The sequence below is a fragment of the Brachyistius frenatus genome, unplaced genomic scaffold, assembly GCF_029030835.1.
Source record: "Brachyistius frenatus isolate BFR_SWC_R1_liver_20210118 unplaced genomic scaffold, ASM2903083v1 Contig_40, whole genome shotgun sequence".
In the NCBI taxonomy this organism is placed as follows: Eukaryota; Metazoa; Chordata; class Actinopteri; family Embiotocidae; genus Brachyistius; species Brachyistius frenatus.
This window is the reverse complement of record NW_027210639.1, coordinates 1,281,344-1,301,844: the sequence shown is the minus strand read 5'-3', so window position 1 is coordinate 1,301,844 and position 20,501 is coordinate 1,281,344. Positions and strand designations below refer to the sequence as shown.

Here is a 20,501-nt window from a genome sequence, read left to right as displayed (position 1 = left end):
TTATTGTCTGTTAATAAAAATGTGAAGAAATCCCAAACCATCCAACATAAAATAAAACCCTTAAGCCTATCATTCCTATCACAGATAGACACAGCTTGTAATAGCTCAATGTTGGTTTGTGTTGCTTCATGTTGATGTGAAATATTTAGTTTTTAAATTGGTGTTTTTCTGACAAATATCCTGCAAGGAGCTCCCTGAAGTCACCACAGAGCTGTTAGGATTCCCTAAAAATTCAATATAAAGCTGTTTCCACTTCTCATCATTGATTTATGAAACCTGGCAGCTGAAGATGAATATTCTTCTGTTAAAATCAGGATATATCTCATTTTGCCTTCTGCTTCACAAAAGGTGAGCGACCACAGACTGTATCTAAAAGTGTTTGTAGCTTCTGGCTCTGAAATATGAGGCTGACGAGGAAGTGCCTTAAGCTGCAATACCACTGAGTGCCACTAGAGGTTAGCGCCAAATATCCTCTGGCTCCATAAACTCCCATTCAACTTCTCTCATAACATTCTCAGTCAATACAATTTCTCCATGAGTTATCTCAGTGTTGTTAGTCAAATTAGCTAATTAGTTTTCTGGAGGTCCATCTGAAAATGATCCTTCATTAATTAGAAAATAAGCTTCAAAAATATGTGTTTTTGGGGGCGTGTCTGTTTGATTGACAGGCCTGTGGTGCAGTCAGGTTACAACTATCGGTGGGCGGGACGTAGTATTGACAGGTTTCCAATCAGATCAGTCAGATGCACCGCTGGCTCCTCCCCCAGCTCGTCCAAATATGGTCACTTCCTGCTCCAAACCGCTCCGAACTAGGAAGATGGTGACGGACAGAATCTGAACTGGAGGATTCATAACGTTCACAAACCAACAGGTGACGTCACTGCTGGTTGCTGCTTGCGTGTGACCGGGAAGGTGGTGAATTCAGGCAGGAGGTGAGCTCCAATCACCAACACTGCACACAGAGTCACGGAAAATTATAGATGTGACTTCAAATCCACCTTAAATAATTACAGCGCCAATGCACCAAATTCACAAATGTGTTTCCGGGTGAGGTCGACTCTCTTTTGGCCTCCAGCTCGGTTTCTAGCTTCACCATTCACAACAGTGTATTAATAGGTGTCTCTCATACTGACTGGAGATGACTAAAAATGTGATCACCATCTCATGAGTAGATAGACAGACAGACAGACAGACAGACAGACAGACAGATAGATAGATAGATAGATAGATAGATAGATAGATAGATAGATAGATAGATAGATAGATAGATAGATAGATAGATAGATAGATAGATAGATAGATAGATAGATAGATAGATAGATAGATAGATAGATAGATAGATAGATAGATAGATAGATAGATAGATAGATAGATAGATAGATAGATAGATAGATAGATAGATAGATAGTTACTTTATTAATCCCCAGGGGGAAATTCTTTCGCTACAGCAGCATTTATAGATACAGGAAACAAATAAAATAACAGTAAAAAAAATATTAAATATAAAAATGCACAGTATATACAATAAAATAGAATAAAATAGAATAATTAAATTAAAACTAACTCAACAATAGTGCAAAATTTTTATATATATTTTTTTATATTTAAACAACCAAGAAAAACAGACAACAGACAGCGGTGTTATTGTTGTGATGGATTTTGCCAGAGGTGAGTTATTGTACAGTCTTATTGCAGTGGGCAGAAATGATCTCTTGTATCTGTCCTTGTCATCAGTCATAATTCAGTGTGTGTGTGTGTGTGTGTGTGTGGTGGTTGCAGAGCGTGTAAAGATAGAGCTTGCACGCCGGCAGCGTGAGACGCGAGAGTCATGCCCGTATCACACCTCGCTGCTGTGGTGAGCCTCGTCTGTTCTTCACGCATGACGCAAGCGGTTCGAAGCAAAAATAGAAAACACCTGCTGCCGCTGCTGTCGACATCAAACCTGCAACATTACTCAAAACTGACACCATCCACTCGTCGATATATCTGAATTTGTTTTTTTTTTTTCTTCAACCATTTCAGCTATTGCATGTGAAAACAGTGGAAGCCACATGTTAGTATCCAGTCACGGCAGAAACCCAGTGTGGGTTATACTATGTTGTTAATAATTTAACAGGCGAAGCGGTATTTTTCCACCGTGCTCTTCCTCAGTGTCATGGAGCCAAGCCTCTTATTGCTTCTGGCACACTTCGTAAGGCATTTAGCAAATGATTAACCTCAAACAGAACCTTCGTTAAATTCATCGATGTTGTCTGCAGCTTCACCGTGAGCCTGGACCTCGTCTCGGTGTTGTCCAGTAGCAGACAGATGGTTCTGTTTGACCCCGGGTCAAACGCACTGCGGCTGTGTGGCGCTGGTGGAATAATGCACTTTGTCCTGTCGTGTTGTTCTTTGCTAGAGAGGCGAGTTCTGCCAGCTTCAGTTCTCAACGTCCCCGTTACATCACGACCACAACAGACGCAGTTAAAGAAACACGTGCAGGTTGGATTTACTTCTAAATTCAGGAACAAACTCATTTCCAAAACACGATCGGGATGTCATGACTGCAGGTCATGTGATCAAAATGTTATGCTGCGGGATCATTTTTGGAAGGAAAATCAGCACATCAATTTAACAAGAACTAGAAAACACGAGTAAAAACCAAACTTCACTCAGGCTCGTTGAGGCTAGCTGTTAGCTTCGGCGGACACTAATTGAACTCGTTTCTTTCTGCGTTGTGCAATGTGTGAACTCATTTTGATGCAACAACACCTGAAGCATTTTAAGTTTCTCTGTTCTCTCTCCGATTTCCAGAGTTTGACACAAAATTTGAAGTTCATCCTCTGGTCATGTCCGCGGAGAAATCGGCGTGCAGACAGACCAGCGCTCACAAAAACGTGCGTCATTTTTGCGATAACGATATTCTTGACGACGCGACAAAATAGAGACAAATACGTGATTTTTAATTTTAATAACAAAATTTGAACAAAATAAGTGTAATAGATTATATGCCAGCGTAAACGTAACGTTATGGCTTCAAATATTCATTAAAACCACCAAAAATGACCTGTTAGTTCTTTAGCTTGTAAACAGCAGTAACTCAAAGTGAGATTGAGATCCTGTGAACAGCGCTGAGGAGGATCTGGAGGTGCAGCGATGCAGGAGAGCTGCTGCTCCGTCAGGACGACGACCATCAGCAGCAGAGCTTCCAACTACTTCCTCACCGCTGTCGACACATTCAGAGATGTCGGGGTCGGATTTGATCGAGTTTATGATCGAGGGTTTTGCTCATTAATAACGTAGTTTTGGGCTTTTGTTGCACTCTTGTAACGTAACGAGTGGAGAAGTTCACCGGAGCGTCTGCTGCTCCGTGTGTGTGAAAGGGGGCGGAGCTTCCCGGTGTGAAACAGAGAGGACAGAGGAGGACAGAGGAGGGACAGAGGAGGACAGAGGAGGGACGGAGGACAAACATCGCGACCGTAGATGAAACTCACTCTGCTGAAAACCTGCAGAATCCAGCGGCTCTCAGCCACGCTTGTTGTCCGATAAGCTGCAAATGTATGTCATTAGGTACGAATGTCATGATTCCGCTGCGTAGTTCACAATAGTGAACGATATGATATGGGACACCCCGAGCATCCACCTACGTAAAATTACAAAAACAATGTCTTCGCAGCTAATCAAATATCAGTTGTATGAATTACAGCTTGCTATAAATGAAATGTTTATTACAATAGATTGCAGCTGGTGTTCCAATCACTGTAAAATGATACAGAATACGCTTCAGAGAATCTACAAGCCTGCGCAACACTCAAGACCTTTGAATCCACTATAATTACTTTCTGCAGAGAAACGGGAGGCGGCAGCAGCACAGGTGACATTCAGATGGAAAATCATTGATTGCAACAATAAAAAGTCCCTCAAAGGTCCTTAAATCCAACTTCTAAACTTCAGCACAGTCCACTCTGAGCACACAAATCTGAAGTTGGTGTCCATTTGGCAAAACTGGGCTGTTATCCAACTCTGTGATTGGGAGCATCATGACACTGATAACGAGGAAGAATTTCCATTTTAAGATGTATTACAGATAACAGATCCCATGCAGGGACGGAAACTCCACACAAAACTGGAAAATAAAGGTTCCAGGCTTTTTACCGTGGCCCACATCCAGTGTTGACCGTTTCCAGGGTTTTTAGTGGGTCTATATGATAAGGTTTGACTCTATAATGTGAGGAAGTTCAGAGTTTATCCAGTGTTGGGTGTATGTACCTGAATCAGCATGCTGTTTGTGTTATCTGTACGTTTCCCTGGAGGACTAGAAAGGCCTTTTTCTTTTCAGATGTACTGAAGACTTGGACTGCGAAGCCAAAACCCCAACAAGCTGATGAATTTATGTATCTATAGTTTCAATGTCAAGCAGCTGGTATCAAGGTTGGGGGCATATAACACAAGAGGTGTGTGCTACTGGCGGGCAAACGTAATGTTATAAGGTAGAATCAAAATGATTTAATATTATAAGGCTGATACCAACATGTTTCAGCTGGAAGTCTTCACTGAGCTGTAAGAACCCCAAGAAATGGCATAAATCATTATATAGGTGTGATGACAGACAGGAAGCAGATGAAAATGATCTGTCAAGGCAGATTAAAAACAAAAGGACTTTTTTTTTTTTTTTTTTTTTTTTTACATTAGATCAACAACAATAGAGTAAATGTCTGCGTTTGTATTTCACTTCAACATCCTGATGAATGCATCCAGACAAAATATGTTGGTTTCAGCTATGAAACATTTACCCGAAAATTCCAATCCAGAGCGAAATGAAACGATAAAACTCTTTCTTTATTTTGTTTTGTTGCTCTTTATTAAAGCTATAAATTTGTGATTAAATTTGTTCCTGTGGGTGTTAAAGGTTTCGGCCACCTGGGGGAAAAACTCCAGACAAATATCAGCCTGTTTAGCTGCTAAATGTTCCACTGAGTTACTTTCTGTGATTTTGAATTTTCTTTATATGTATTCTATGTATTACTGCTGCTACCTGCAGCTTCAGTACAGCTCGCTTAAGTGAGCAGGAAAATGTGCAGTGAGGTGTTTTGTTGGGCTGAGATCTGGACACGACATGAGCCTGACGAACCTCTTAATGATCCCAATTCTCTGTTGGCCAAGTGGTTATAAAGCATACCACACAGGTGCAGTGTCCTGATACAGATTCAGAAAGACAAGCTTTCGTATGTCACATTCCTAGAGCCCGGTAGCTTTCCAAAAAATGGAGATGACAATGCTGGTTGTTCTTGAACGATACTTTCTCTCGATACCAATTTCAGATCGCCTAAACGGCTCACATGGAAGCTATTGCTAGATACTACAATTTACCAATGTTCCCTTAATGCCTCACATGCTATCAGTGGATGCTAACTAGTCAGCGCCACACAGAGAAGCCTCCAATCAATGCAGCACACGCACATCAGAAAGGGTATATGGCCAAAACTGAGTTTGAAAAGAGCGAACTAAGGTGTGTTATTGTAAGATTTAAGTTGAAACTGAGTTTATCTATGTGGACGCCCCGTCCACGTAGAGGAAGCCTGGTGCTGACAGACTATTGCTCACAGCGTCAGTTTTCTTCTTTGATGAAGGTGCGTGGCCACACCCAAAAGTTCGCAGTGAATTTGGGTCTCGTAACAAAAGGTTAATGTTGATGATGAGCATGGGGAAAAAAAGTGTGGCTAAAAAGATTGAATCCTGCATAAACATTACAAGTTATGTGTTTTAAAACCTAAACGTATTTGGGTGAAGCCTCAGTATTAAAGTTTGGTCTTGAATGACAAGGTGTTTTTTTTCATAGATAATGAAGGAATTCTCTCGGTGCCATAAAAGTACCAAAGTCCGGTATTCAGCACAACACACCCCAGGAACCGGTCCCTTCAACCTGAGGGATGCAGCTTTCCATATTTAGAGCTTTTTCTGTACTGAATGAAGGCGAAGGCGCCTTGTTACATCTAAACCATCTTTAGGTAGTCAGGGATTACTTGTTTGGAAAGAAAACGGCTAAATATGTCATTTTGATGAACAGATATGAGCGTTTTGGGAATTTATTCAACGGCAGGAGAGGAACTTTAAAAAACCTTTTTGTCACTATAAAATGAAAGCAGCCATCTCTTGTTCTGTCAATGAAATACAGGCAATGTTATGATGTTTGTTAATCGGGCTGCAAATGAACTGATTTGGTGCAGCAGGGAAGCTAAAGCTGTAATTCTTCAGAGAACAAACTGAGCCTGTACTTGGTTGTTGGGTCGAAAGCTGCTGTGTTGTCATCAGGCCGTTCTGTAAACTAAGAACCGACGGTGTTAACAAAGAGAACAACCCTCCACCCGCTAACAGCTTTAAATGGATTCATTCACGCAGCCGTCAGAGAGGAAGGACAGTGAGCGAGTCCAGTTAATCATTGAGCTGCTGTCTGCTTACCGACACTCACATTAACAACCTGACGTGTGTGTGTGTGTGTGTGTGTGTGTGTGTGTGTGTGTGTGTGTGTGTGTGTGTGTGTGTGTGTGTGTGTGTGTGTGTGTGTGTGTGTGTTTCAGTAAATACACTCGCTTGCACGCATACAATGTTGTGATGACATTATTAGAACAGAATGATGAAGACACAACAACACTTAGTACAACTGGATCGACAGGATTGACAGACTGAAACTTTCTGTGAATATATTGCAGATGTTTTTTTTTCATGTCAAGGTAGATTTGAGGTCCTTTAGAAACCGAACAAAAAGTGAACAGTTGTAAATTAAAAGATGGATTTCGAACCTCATGAATTCTTTCATTTAGTTAATATTTCATGGGAAAGGATGTTTGAATGTTTAATAGTTTTTCTGACATATTTCCTAATAATATGGATATTGTGGTTCTTTGAATCATGCTGACTTTGTACTCTCCACCTAAACTTTCCAGACAACGAGGAGACGGACAAAACAGATCAAATGGAAGAGGAGACTGAGAGGACGGAGGCAGACCACTGCTCTTCTGCTGCATGAGGAGGGAACATTTCTACTGCAAATAATGACTTGTTGTTGCCAGACTTGAAACATCCCCATGTGGCCGTCTAGCTGGAACCATCAGTGAGTTCACCCGTTGATCTGTTATCGGCCGTTATGAATCCTCCAGTTCAGATTCTGTCCGTCACCATCTTGCTAGTTCGGAGCGGTTTGGAGCAGGAAGTGACCATATTAGGACGAGCTGGGGAGGAGCCAGCGGTGCATCTGACTGATCTGATTGGAAACCTGACGATACTATGTCCCGCCCACCGATAGCTGTAACCTGACTGCACCACACGCCTGTCATTCAGACAGACACGCCCCCCCAAAACACATCTTTTTGAAGTTTATTTTCTAATTAATGACGGGATTATTTTCAGATGGAGTGACGTTAACTAACAACACGGAAATAACTTGTAAATAACTTGAAATTGTATTGAATGAGAATTTTATGAGACTAGTTTAATAAGAGTCTATGAAGCTGGAGGCTCTTTGGAGCCAACCTCTAGTGGCACTCGGTGGTATTGCAGTTTAAGGCACTTCTGCATCGGCCTCATTTTTCAGAGCCGGAAACTACGAACACTTATAAACAGTCTGTGGCCACCATGGATGAGAGTATTCCCAGCTGTGGACCTACAACTATTCAATGTGGAGCTTTGATGAAACATTTCTATAGATGATGTTTCATCTCCCCAAAAATCATCTGGAAGAACTGCAAACTGAGCTCTGTCTGCTCCCCCAAGGTTTTCCACTAATGAGAAGGTTGGTAGTTTGATCCCCGAGTTCTCCTGTCCACATGCTGAAGTGTCCTTGGGCAAGACAATGAACCACAAGTTGCTCTGGATGGTGTGTGAATGTGTAAAGCAAATTGTAAAGCAACTGCAGTGATAAAGCTGTTTACCTCAGCTTTAATTCTGAATCTACTGGTTTCATCAGCACATTCATCAAAGCTCAACATGTGTTAAAATCATTCATTTTAAAACAATTTAACTTGTAATAGGAGATGTGTTACTTAGCAGCAACAATCAGTTCTGCCGAATAATAATCCTTTATGCTCACTTTAAATCACAGTTTGATAGGAATCAAATCATTTTATCACCTCATTCTTTATTTAACGGAGTGCGTCTGACGTCCCACATTCATCTGTTCACATTAAAAAAAAAAAAAATCCTTTTAGTCCAACTGTCTGAAAGTTATGAACAAACAACAGCAAAGAGTCCATCCTCAGAAATAGTGAGAGATTCAAGGAAACCCTGAAAGATTTAGACCAAATGTAGAAACAAAACACTGATGACTTAAATTATACACTTCAGATTAGCATCAATGATCATCCTGACAAAGAAGATAACAATGGTTTTTTTTAACCGTATAGACCTACTTTGATAAATCACTACAATGTCTGGTAGAAATCTCTTTAGCTGTGGCTGCCGGCAGAACTTAACATAACAGGTGAGTCGTCCCAGACGAAGATCCCGAGGAGCAAAATGAACATCTCAGGTGGCTAATTTCTGTGTTTACGTTTGTTCAGAGTGAAAACAAGTGTTTGAAATGATTCATAAAAAAAATTGGATTTCTGGAAAGCTGTATGGAGCTCTCACTATTCGCCCCAATATTCACGTATTTGTGTGACTCCTTGCAGCCTTGAATCTCTACAACAGAAGTGGAGAGTGCAAAGTAAGCATGACCCACAATATCCACACCAATGGCTGAAATAAACTGGAATTATCATTTAGGTTTTGAGCAGCACACAAAGCTTGTGCAACCATGTTTCTACCGTTCCTCTAATAATTAGTTCAAAATCAGTTTTAAAGATATTTTATACACCACCATCACTGCAGCAGCTTTTCCACCTGCCTGAATCAAAACCTATTGATCGACCTGTTGATCGACCTATTGATCGACTTCAGACTGAACAGACGAGCTGCGAGGATCTTTAATCCGAACAAAGAGGTGTGACCACAACGTATTTTATATCTTATCATCTTAATTCCTCAGGCTCCTCGTAGCCTTTCTGTATTTCTGAGCTCATACGGTGTGCAGACGGAGATCCTCAGGCAGAGATCTTTTATCAGAGCGACTGCAGTCGGGGTCCCCGGGACCGCCTGGAGACATCAGACTGATGTCTGGGACTTCTTTGAAATCTCTTCTTAAAACACACTTTTATCACAGAGCCGACTGATTTTCCTTCAGGTCGTTTTTGTTGTATTGGTTTTATTTGTTTCAACGGCTACAGTGAATATGAGTGTTTTATTATTACATCAGCTATTTATCAAGAAATGGAGTAAGAAATATGAACGTTGAACAATGAACGCTGTCACCATCATGACAGACAACGTATTGTTGTTCTGGTGCAATAAAGAGGGAATATTCCTCGTGATTATTCACTCACTCCACAGAAGAAGGGAAATATGTCTCAAATGAATCTTTTGTCTTCTTCTTCAAACGGCCTCAGGGAGTTTGTTTTCTCTCTAAGAGCTGATGGAAGCGGACACATTTTCTGTGCTCTGCACCAACATGTGAATCCGTTTAAAGGAACTCCAGAGCAAAGAGGGATTATCAAGCAACAGGTGGACAATACTCCGCCGCTCCTCACCTGCACTGATGATTGGAGAGGGACAAGCAGCTCTGCCTCCTGATTGGACAACCTCGGCTGGTGCTGTTCGCTCAGCGGCCAGCGACACCATCTCCACCTCTTAACACAGCTGCTTCAAACAGCGGTACTGTCTGACCGCATACTCCTCATTTAAACTGCGGAAATTTATATCTGGATTATTATTATCATTTAAGCAAAGTTATAGTTGAGGCGTTCAATTCGAATGGATTTTAATGTCTGTTTAATGGTCATAGTGTGAAATCATAAGGATGATATTTACCAAGTGCAAACTGAAATAAATGTCCATTATTTATATTGTTCCTTAATTTTGTGATTACGTCTTAGTTCATTTCTAACAATATGTTCTATGGCTGCAAATAATTATTTTCATCATTAAATAATCTGTCAGTCATTTTTCGATGAAACCTGAAAAAAATATGACATACGTTTATAAAGGTGACATCAATCATCAGTTTACGGCTATTTGACAAATAAGAGTAGAAACTTCTCACATTTTGAAAGCTTTTAAAAAATGTTTGGGATTTTGGCTGAAAAAATTATGAAAACTATGAACTGAAATTGATGTCGATTATCATTCTGTCAGTTCACTAGAGGATGAATTTTTTCAGCTCTACTATAATGGATCAATCGTTAAACATGATACTCTTTTACTTTTAGTACTTACTTTAGTACTTTTCCTCCCGTAGATTGGTTGGGATTTAAGTTTTCTACATTTCCACCCCCCACAGACACAACTGCAGACTCTGATGAGCAACAACCATTTCTGACATATCCAGCTTCACTTCTGGAGAAACCGTCACGTCGTCCATCTTTGTCTGCAGTCTGTGGTGGGAACGCTGAGGTACGGTGGGTCAACGGTCTGCACATTCACATTCACTTTCACACACCAAAGACAACACAGCAGCCGCGGGTTCAGCGTCACGGGTTCAGCGTCATGCTCAAGGACACTTCAGCGTGCGAACTTGAGATGCAACCACCAACCCGCTCTACCATCTGAGCCGCAGCAGGTGTGGACTGGAGAGACAGTAGAGAGCTGTCCAATCCCATGAGCTCAAACATGACCCCAAAAAAAAAATCTTAAACAGCCAATTAGAGAGTAGCCTCAGGTCACCTGCTTCCAAGGAAGGAAGTACATTCACACTGATGTGGATCCTCAGTTGGTGTGTTCGCTCTTTGATTTTGTCCCAAACTTCAAAAGTTTTTAATCGAGCGAGAGAGAGAGAGAGAGAGAGAAGCAGCAAAGAGTTACATCTGAGACTGAAACAGACCTGCTTCCCCTTTTTGGGACAAATGACAATTAACTTTGTTCATCTTATTTTGCAACCAGGCTAAGTTTACATTGTGGATATTTTAATGTCCAGTATTTTAGACCAAATGTATTTTCATATTTTATTATTCAAAATTCAGTTCCAGGCCAAACTTTAAAAAAGAAAACTGGCTATGGAAAAGCAAATGACACAGTTGTCCACAGTTTATTATTTAGCTTTGGGGGGCTGATCAGCTCTTAAAGTCTTGTTGAGAAGTTTAGTTTTAGTTGACCAGATGTTCACGTGTGTCTTTGGAGTGCGCCTGCTGTCACGTGACCCATCTTCCGCTTGTTCAACATTCAACTTAAGTCACACGTCATTAGGTCGCGCTGCTTCCTGCCACAGTTTAAAACTAGTTCTATCTCAGATAAGTGTTGGATTTATAGTTTAGTGAAGAGCTCCCGCCATATTAATAAAACTGTCCACACTAACATCTATGTTGCACCATCTCCACCCAGCTGCTGGAAACAAAGTCAGCGTCTCCACAGCTCAGTGAGCGGCTGCTGTGTGTGTGTGTGTGTGTGTGTGTGTGTGTGTGTGTGTGTGTGTGTGTGTGTGTGTGTGTGTGTGTGTGTGTGTGTGTGTGTGTGTGTGTGTGTGTGCCCTCTTACCTCCGAACAGATGAGGCGAGAGGTGTGCTGGTAATGATCCGATCATCAGCCGGGGACCTTCGCGCCCTCCGCCGGAGCGCTCCCTGTCCGCCGCCTCCTCCGGGCTGCTGCCGCCGGACTCCGGCGAGCTGTAGGCTCCGCCGCTGTTCGGAATGTTGATGCCGGACTGGGGTCTCGCACCTGAGCCCCCGGAGCCCCCGGAGCCCCCCACAGACCTCGTCCTGGCCCCGAGTTGCTGGCTGGTGCTGGACGTGGCCCCGGTGGCCCCGGACGCGTGGAACCTCACGCCCCCGGCGGCAGCCCTGCCGACGTTACTGCCGGTGCTGGTGGACGTGCTGGAGGGCAGGTCCGAGCCGGAGTATGCTCTGGTCCGTCCGTTAGCAGTCGGGCTGCTCTGCTTTGCCCCCATGTTAACCTCCACTGGCTCGGCTTGAAATATTTAAGAGGCGCTCTGCGTGCCGCTGCGGGACAGTGCGCCAGGTTTCCGCCCGAGGCAGATGGCTTTACGGGACAGACGTCCTGGAAGAAGAGCAGGGGGACAAACTCTGCGTCGCTACGATCCCATCGAGATCAGCAAAATGCCAGTCAGAGAAAAGTTAAACGCGCCGTCTGTGACACAAGCAGGAGACGTGAGGAAAAGTTCAGCAGCCGTCACCATCGTGTCCGTCGGGGAGATTTGAGGTCGCGCTGCAGGTACCGTGGATCCGTCCTCGTCCGCTCCGCTCCGGTGGAGCCGCCGTGCTCAGTGTCTGCTCCGCCATGGCTCGTGAGCAGCGTGAAGGAGTGAAGAGCCGGGCTCCTCACACCTCCCCGCCTGACAACACATTGCTTAAAAGGAGGAAGTGATGGAGGAGAGAGTCCTGCGCTATAAACCGTTTGATCAGCGGCAGCGAGGAGACTCGCTGCGCAGGCCAGCCGCCAAACTAGCTGGGCTCACGGAGACTTCCGCTCCGACCTTCAAAATAAAGCCATTGCGGCGTTTTAAGTTCCCACTGTAATGTAGAGTCCACCAACCTGACACAAACACGATCTCAATTTATAATCTAATATATTTTCCGGTTGCATATCTTGTCTGTTCTCTTTGTCTGCGGTGTGTGCGCTGTTCACCACAGACAGCAGGTCTGACAGTCATAATGACAAAACTGGTATTCACAACAGATGACGTGCATGCATAAAAAAAATAAAAAAATAAAGATTGTATTTTACTTTCTCCAACTGACTTTTAGACAAAAACACAACACAACAGTTTTGGTCTCTATGAATAGAAGACACTACAGAGAATAAGTCTCATCCGTATCAGTGTGGTCTGAAGAACTCCAGCAAAAAAATGCATGTTTACTTTTGCCACATCAAAATTCTAAATTAAATAGCAGCCTTATAAAAATGAGTCAGTGACACTTGCCCCATGTTGTGTTTTAATACAGGGTTAAAAAAAAACCCAACTTGGTGTAGGTCCTCCTCAAATATATGAATGCAAATAAAACTGAGGTCCAACAGAAGCTGTGATGTCATGTAATCAAAATCACATGACTTCTCAAATGACCAATCATAGGTGCAGTTATCCTCTAACAGGAAGCACACCATGTGAAGACCACCTGAAGGAAAAGACATTGTGTTTCCACAAAATGAATGTAGTAAAACATTCTTGCACGTTTTTTTTTTTTTTTTTAAATCAGGATTTTATTTATAGCATATTTGCCATAAATAAAGGAAAAGATGTTGCCCCAAATTACCCCAAGAGCGCAGTGATGACTCATCCGAGAGGTCACAAAAGACCCCACAACAACATCCAAAGAACTGCAGGCCTCACTTGCCTCAGTTAAGGTCAGTGTTCATGACTCCACCATAAGAAAGAGACTCGGCAAAAATGGCTGCATGGCAGAGTTCCAAGACCAAAACCACCGCTGAGCAAAAAGAACATGAAGGCTCGTCTCATTTTTACCAGAAAACATATTGATGATCCCCAAGACTTTTGGGAAAATACTCTGTGGACTGACGAGACAAAAGTTGAACTTTTTGGAAGGTGTGTGTCCCGTTACATCTGGTGTAAAAGTAATACCGCATTTCAGAACAAGAACATCACACCAACAGTAAAATATGGTGGTAGTGTGATGGTCTGGGGCTGTTTTGCTGCTTCAGGACCTGGAAGACTTGCTGTGATAAATGGAACCATGAATTCTTCTGTCTACCAAAAAAATCCTGAAGGAGAACGTCCGGCCATCTGTTCGTGACCTCAAGCTGAAGCCAACTTGGGTTCTGCAGCAGGACGATGATCCGAAACACACCAGCAAGTCCACCTCTGAATGGCTGAAGAAAAACCAAATGAAGACTTTGGAGTGGCCTCGTCAAAGTCCTGACCTGAATCCTATTGAGATGCTGTGGCATGACCTTAAAAAGGAGGTTGGTGCTGGAAAACCCTCCAATGTGGCTGAATTACAACAACTCTGTAAAGATGAGTCGGCCAAAATTCCTCCACAGCTGGAAAAGACTCATTGCAAGTTATCACAAACGCTTGATTGCAGTTGTTGCTGCTAAGGGTGGCCCAACCAGTTATTAGGTTTAAGGGGCAAACACTTTTTCCTACAGGGCCATGTGGGTTTGGATTGTTTTTCTCCCTTAATAATAAAAACCTTCATTTAAAAACTGCATTTTATGTTTACTTGTGTTATCTTTGACTAATATTTAAATTTGTTTGATGATCTGAAACATTTAAGTGTAACAAACATGCAAAAAAATAAGAAAACAGGAAGGGGTCAAACACTTTTTCACACCACTGTACTTCCTCATACAGCAGCTGCAGCTGTGCTGCTTTCAACGTTGTTGTTTTTTTTAAATTATAATTTGCTCCTCGTTTTTAAAATATGTCACTGCTGTCAGTACACGTGTCCATGTTTGTGATTGGTCAGATGCTGCAAACTCCTCTTCTGTGAACGCGCTCTGAGCCTAAAGCAGAAAGCCTGAGACAACAGAGGAAGCTGAGAACCACCGTTGTAGTACAGATTATCTCTGACTAAGAGTTTCCACTTTGTTGAGCAGCTCAGCCAAAGAAAGTCTGCCAATGTTGAACTTGCTTCGTAGTACATCCCTCTGATTTAAAAAAAAAAAAAAAAAAAAAAAGACATACACTGAAGGAACTTCAAAACCAACTTCATTCTTCAAAGATGATAAATTAACCATGTGGCTATAAAGCCAGCAACAGTGTTGCAATAGTGCAAAACAATAGTGTTGACAGTACATTTGTCTTGTTGTCGTGTTCATTTCAGCTTCAGACCAACGCAATGACTCACTTTGCTCAAGACTTATTACACATTTATCTTTAAGTCAGTTTTATTCAGATAGTACATTTAAAAACAAAATAGGTTGACTAAAGTGCTGTACAACATCAGACAGAATCAAAACATATTAGATAAAATTGAGACAAATTAAGCCATCATATAAGTAGGAAAACACAAATTATAAAACGTTTAAAATTCCTTAATACTGAATTTTTTTTTAATTTAAATTGTGACTAATCTAGAAATGACAGAAATAATAAATTAGTTTCAACTGAGATTTGAACACTTTGAGTGAAGTTGATAACCTGATGTGGAGGGGGGAGCTCCTCCAAAGCTTCAAAGTTGGCACTAGTCGGGGCGTAAATCAAAACGAAACCTTTCGGTACACCAATAGTGAAAGATTTATGGGGTCAGAGGTCAAGAGTAATCACCAAAGTTAATATTTAAAACCAGTTAAGAGCAGTGTCACGAATACCAATGCACTGCTCGAGACGGGAGATGAGAAACACACGGTCCACTGTATCAAACACCGCAGAGATCCGGTCGTACAAGGACAGCTAAATCATCAGCAATGAGCAAAAGATCATTCAAACAACATTAAACAGGCAGATTTAGTTCCTGTAATGGGACTTAAAACCAGATTGAAAAACCTTGTAGATGCCGTTATTACTTGTTAAAGACTAGTTGCTGGAAGAAAACTTCTTTATTACTTTACTACGTTATAAACAAGTATTGCCCATCGGTTGCATGCCTCCGCTGAACCACTCTAGGTTGTAGTCCATCCATCTCCATCCATCCATCCATCCATCCATCCATCATCTTCCGCTTATCCGGGATCGTGTCGCGGTGGCAGCAGGCCAAGCTCGTTGGCCCAGACTTCTCTGTCCAATGCAACATTTTCCAGCTCATCCTGGGGGATCCCGAGGTGTTCCCAGGCCAGCTGGGATATATAATCCCTCCAGCTGTTCTGGGTCTTCCCCGGGGTGTCCTACTAGTTGGGCGTACAAAACCTCCAGTGGGAGGCGCCCAGGAGACATCCTGATCAGATGCCTGAATCACTTCAGCTGACTCCCTTCGACACCAAAGATTTTTGAGATAGAAACCTCGGGGGAATGTTACCAATTGAGTAGACTATTTGATATAAATGCCACAAGAATCAGACCGGCGGATAGGACGGATTTGAGGTCAATTCATTGTAGAAGAATGAATTTTCCAGCTAGGAGGGAGGCCCGCTCTACACTCTGTCCTGCTGTGATTACTTGCTTCAGTATCAATGAACTGGTCCCTAACCCTACTCTTAATCCTCCCACAACATAACAACTGATCACAACAGAACTTTCCTCCCGCTGATCCAATCTAGCACTAGTCAAAAGAGTATCAGCAGGCTGTGAGAAGTGCCGGTGCACAGCAAAATGTAGAAGAGTCACTACTGTTTAATGGTTTGTAGCTCATTTTAAGCATTGGATAGAACAAGGTCAGTGTGTGACGCTGCTCAGGACCTGGATCTGCTCAGGATTAAATGAGTCATTCACTATTGGATTAAAAGGACAACACACATGAATATTTAAATCAACAAGGAATACAATGCATATTTTGGCATAGTTATCATATTTTGGCATACAGGGAACTTTTTCTATCAATGCATATAATTCAATCCCTTATCTTCCATCTTGCTGGGTACTGAGAGTTGGGAGAGGACATTTTGCAGTCGACTCTTGTGCCAATTCATTTACTCTGTATTTTACATAACAATTACACTGAGCAGGGCAGAGCCGTGTTTATTCTGCTCAACACAATGTTGAATATCACTCTGCAGAACCGAATTAATGCACTTATTTTGAAAATCAAAGGGATTATTTTGGCTTGATGGTGCCTAAATATGAAGGCTTGATAAGCAGAATTTACCTGTCTGGTGATGTCAGCAGTAAAACAAGGCCGAAGTGTCTCATACATTTATGGTCTTTCTCATTCAGATGTAGCATTATCATAAGGACCTTATTTTACTGCCTTATTTCGTGTCAAACTTTAAGGCCTGCACCTGAAGAATTTTGAATGATCACAAGTATTCTCTATGAAGTAGAATTTTGTTTAATTGCTCGATGAAATGGAAGCACAATAGTGGCTTCAGACGTTATGAAGAACAAATATGACGACATCTACTGTATGTCCAAAAATATCTTAAAGAGCAACTGAATCCGTAATTATTAAAAATGATTAACTTCTACTTTTATTTTTTTTTATGTTTGTATCACAAAGATAAAAGGACAAAATTGCAATGATACTTCTGCCAAAATGCTATCCTACTGCTAAAGCTGCTACACTGACATTTATTTTTTTCTTGCAAATGCATGCGAAGCGGAGTGGAAATCTGACTGCAAGTAAAATTGCTGCACAACAACTGGACGCATAACAATAAAACTAATTCCCAGATGCAAGCAGCAGAGGAACATGGCATGCTGCAATGCTCTTTACACCATCCTCTAAATACACTAAATCTCTGTTTGCAATAGGTTGTGTTACCAGGAAACAGCAGGACAGCAGTTCCCTTATTGGAAGCTTCAGTTCAATCCTACTGAGACACATTTCACCTCAACTTTCTACCTGGAGACAGTGTTTGTGATGAATCTGATTGGTCAACAGTGCCCTGGTTTGGTTTTGGTGAGACATAAACCACTAAATTATGGAAAATGAAATGTTGGATCTGCAGAAAGCTTCAGTTATGGCTCCTTCAGGGTTTCCAAAGGCTTTGAAATGAGCTTCTGTCAACAATAGTGGTGTCATTGTGGAGACAGCAGAGGTCAGACAGCCGGGGGGGGGGGGGGTTCTCAACCTCAGCAGCGTTAACTTTCTAATCTCCTCTGTCTGGAAATAGCCCGGGTTAACTGCTGATCGATGGCCGTGGCCTCCATCAGCGCCTGCATAATGAAGAAGAGGACGAGGAAGCTCAGCAGCCATGCTGCAACGCCACGATGACATCAGTGTTAATGGGTTGTTTGTTTTAATGAACTGTCTGTGTGGTCGTGTTAGTGAGGTTCTGTTCCAGCCCCTGGTGGGGGATCCTGAGGTGTTTTCAGATGAGATGTATTGTTAATGTGGTTTAAATTTGAATTTAATCACTGCAGCTTGTTCTGGGTCGAGGCCGAGGTCTCCACTTGTGCCCAGACACTCTCCCGGAACCCACACACCCGACAGAGAAATCTCATTTTGGCCATTTGAACTGGAGACCTCATTCTTTCAGTCACAAAGAGCTCCTGACCGGAGATGAGGGTGTGAACATGGATTGACGAGCGCATTGAAAGCTTCACCTCGTGATTCAGTCACCTCTGAACTGCAATGGCCTCTCACAACACTGCCGACGCAACCATCAACCTCTCAGTCTATTTCCACTACATTTGTCGATAACAATGGATAAGACCTTGTGATACTTAAACTTAAGGTGGGAACATGGAGGCATGACCTTAACATCGCAGACTCCATTTGTGGATGTGTGTGGATGTGTTATTTTAGAATAATATTGTCATCTTGCAATCCACACAAAATCCACAAAAAAGCACTTGTATCTATAATGAATTACAATTAAAATTGTTGCCTAATGCTGTGCGAATATACTTCAACTATTAAATATCCCTGAAGGCAGATAACTAGCATTTAGAAAAGAAAGAACAGTAGGATCACTGTGTCAGGAAGATATTAAAACATCCAAACATTTCATCATCTGGAAGGATGTGGGACCAGGTCTCTGAGAATCATGATCTTTACGTGATCTGATCCCCTCTTTGATCAAACTGAGCCAAACTTCAAGGTGAGGACCGTAAATTACCAGGCACCTTTTCAAATCCTTCACTTCATCTGCGAGAGATCATCCCGTTTCTGAGAGGAGGACTTCAGGTTGCATCATGGACGGTCTGTTCTGCCCAAGTCACAGCTCAACATTACATCATTCATGCATCACAAATCCTCTTCCTGTGTCTCTGCTTGTGAAGTTAAAGTGTTTATGTTTCCATCATAAAATGTCGTTTTTGAAAGAATCAGGTGCTGGTTGCTCCATTTTTAACAGGATCCACCATGTAAAAGCAGCACACTGGCTCCCCCTGCTGGCTGACAGATGACACTACAGCTCAGCAACTACGGGATTTCAAAGTAAAAGAAAAAAAAAGTAAAAGCAGTAGTGGAAAAGGACTCAGACACTGATTTAACCACATGTGCCAATAAAAACAATAACAAAATACTGCACTGCAGGTACAAATATTACTTAAATATTATGAGCAAAATGTTTTGAAGGGATTTCATGTAAAAGTAGTCTGCAGTAAAATGGTCCCTGTGACTGGTAGTGAGGTATGTCACAAAGCACTATTAATGATGTGTTACTAATGTATGAAGACTGTATTAAATGATTCGATTTTATATGAAGGCCCTTCCAAATCTGTATAACATGCTGAACATGATGTGCTTTCTCCGCTGTCTGTGCATTTGCCACGACTGCATGTTGTTTTTAATATCTCCTTTACACTGATATCACTGATATTGTGATTCTTCCCCCCTTTGTAAAGTGCATTGGACAATATTCCACTGTGATTATCGACTGTAAATAAAATTTTAATTGAATTGAAATAGTTGCTAGCCAACTAAATAGTAAATATTTGGTGATGTTATAAAATCTTTAAGGCAGTTATTTGTACATTTACAACCCTTTAACTTGGAATGAATTTGCAGTTGTAGGGAGAAAGTTTAACATTGGGTTAGCCTGTGATTACACAACTCCAAGAGGACACAGAAAACTGAGAGTCACTGTCTTCTTATTAATACTACTAATAATAATTTTATTTCTATGGTGCTTTTCAAAAACAAGTTACAAAGCGCTTTACATTTAAAACACAAAATGCAACAGTATAAAATATAATGATAAAATAAGTGCATTGCAGCAATCTAAACGGGATGAGATGAAAGCATGGATTACTGTTTCTAGGTTATTGGGGAACAGAAATGAGATTTTTCTGAGTTGAAAAATGCACGATGGGACAATAGAGTTGATGTGCTGGTCAAAGTTGAGATGGTTGTCAAAGATTACGCCGAGGTTTCTGCAGGAGGAAGTAATGTTAGCTGAGGGAACTGAGATGGGAGGAAATATAATTTTGGGATAAGTCTGGACATATGATGATAATTTCTGATTTCTCTGAATTTAGCTATAGAAGGTTTGATGCCATCCAGTTTTTTTGGTCATTGGTCCCTAAATCAAAATTAAAATGTGATATTAACGTGATCAGAGTTTACGTTAAATAAATCCCCGTCAAGTTAATAATCTTTGTTCCACAAAACAGTTGAATTGTTTTTTTTTTTCTACTGTGCTGTACTTATTTTCTTTTTTAAGAAGCAGTGTCACCATCGGCTCAAAGCTTGTGACAAAGAGGAGGCGAGACTTTAAATGTTCAGCTTCATTTAAAATGAACGACTTTAACCATAAAGGAAACATGAGGTGTGAAAATTAGCATCAGGGGTGAGTGTAATGCCTGGATGGGTGATAAATGTGTGTTGAAGGTTGGAACGAAAAGTTCAACCAAACCAGGAGACGTGGAGTTTTGGAGAGAGAGCTGAAACCTGCTGATGTTTGTAGCTCTGGTAGAGACCGACACAGGTGACACCACTTCACCTTAGAGCCTCCCTGACGCAAGCTCATGCAGGAAGAGGCCA

General features: G+C 41.7%; 1 protein-coding gene across 1 annotated transcript in view; it reads right to left on the bottom strand.

Annotated features, from left to right (window-relative positions):
- znrf2b (zinc and ring finger 2b) overlaps window positions 1-12,373 on the bottom strand; it is a 36,392-nt gene extending 24,019 nt beyond the window's left edge. Inside the window, exon 1 of the mRNA XM_069702153.1 lies at window positions 11,539-12,373. Coding sequence (XP_069558254.1) covers window positions 11,539-11,947 — 409 coding nt within the window. The 5' untranslated portion in view covers window positions 11,948-12,373. The remainder of the gene's footprint in view (window positions 1-11,538) is intronic.
- Window positions 12,374-20,501: the final 8,128 nt, after the last annotated feature.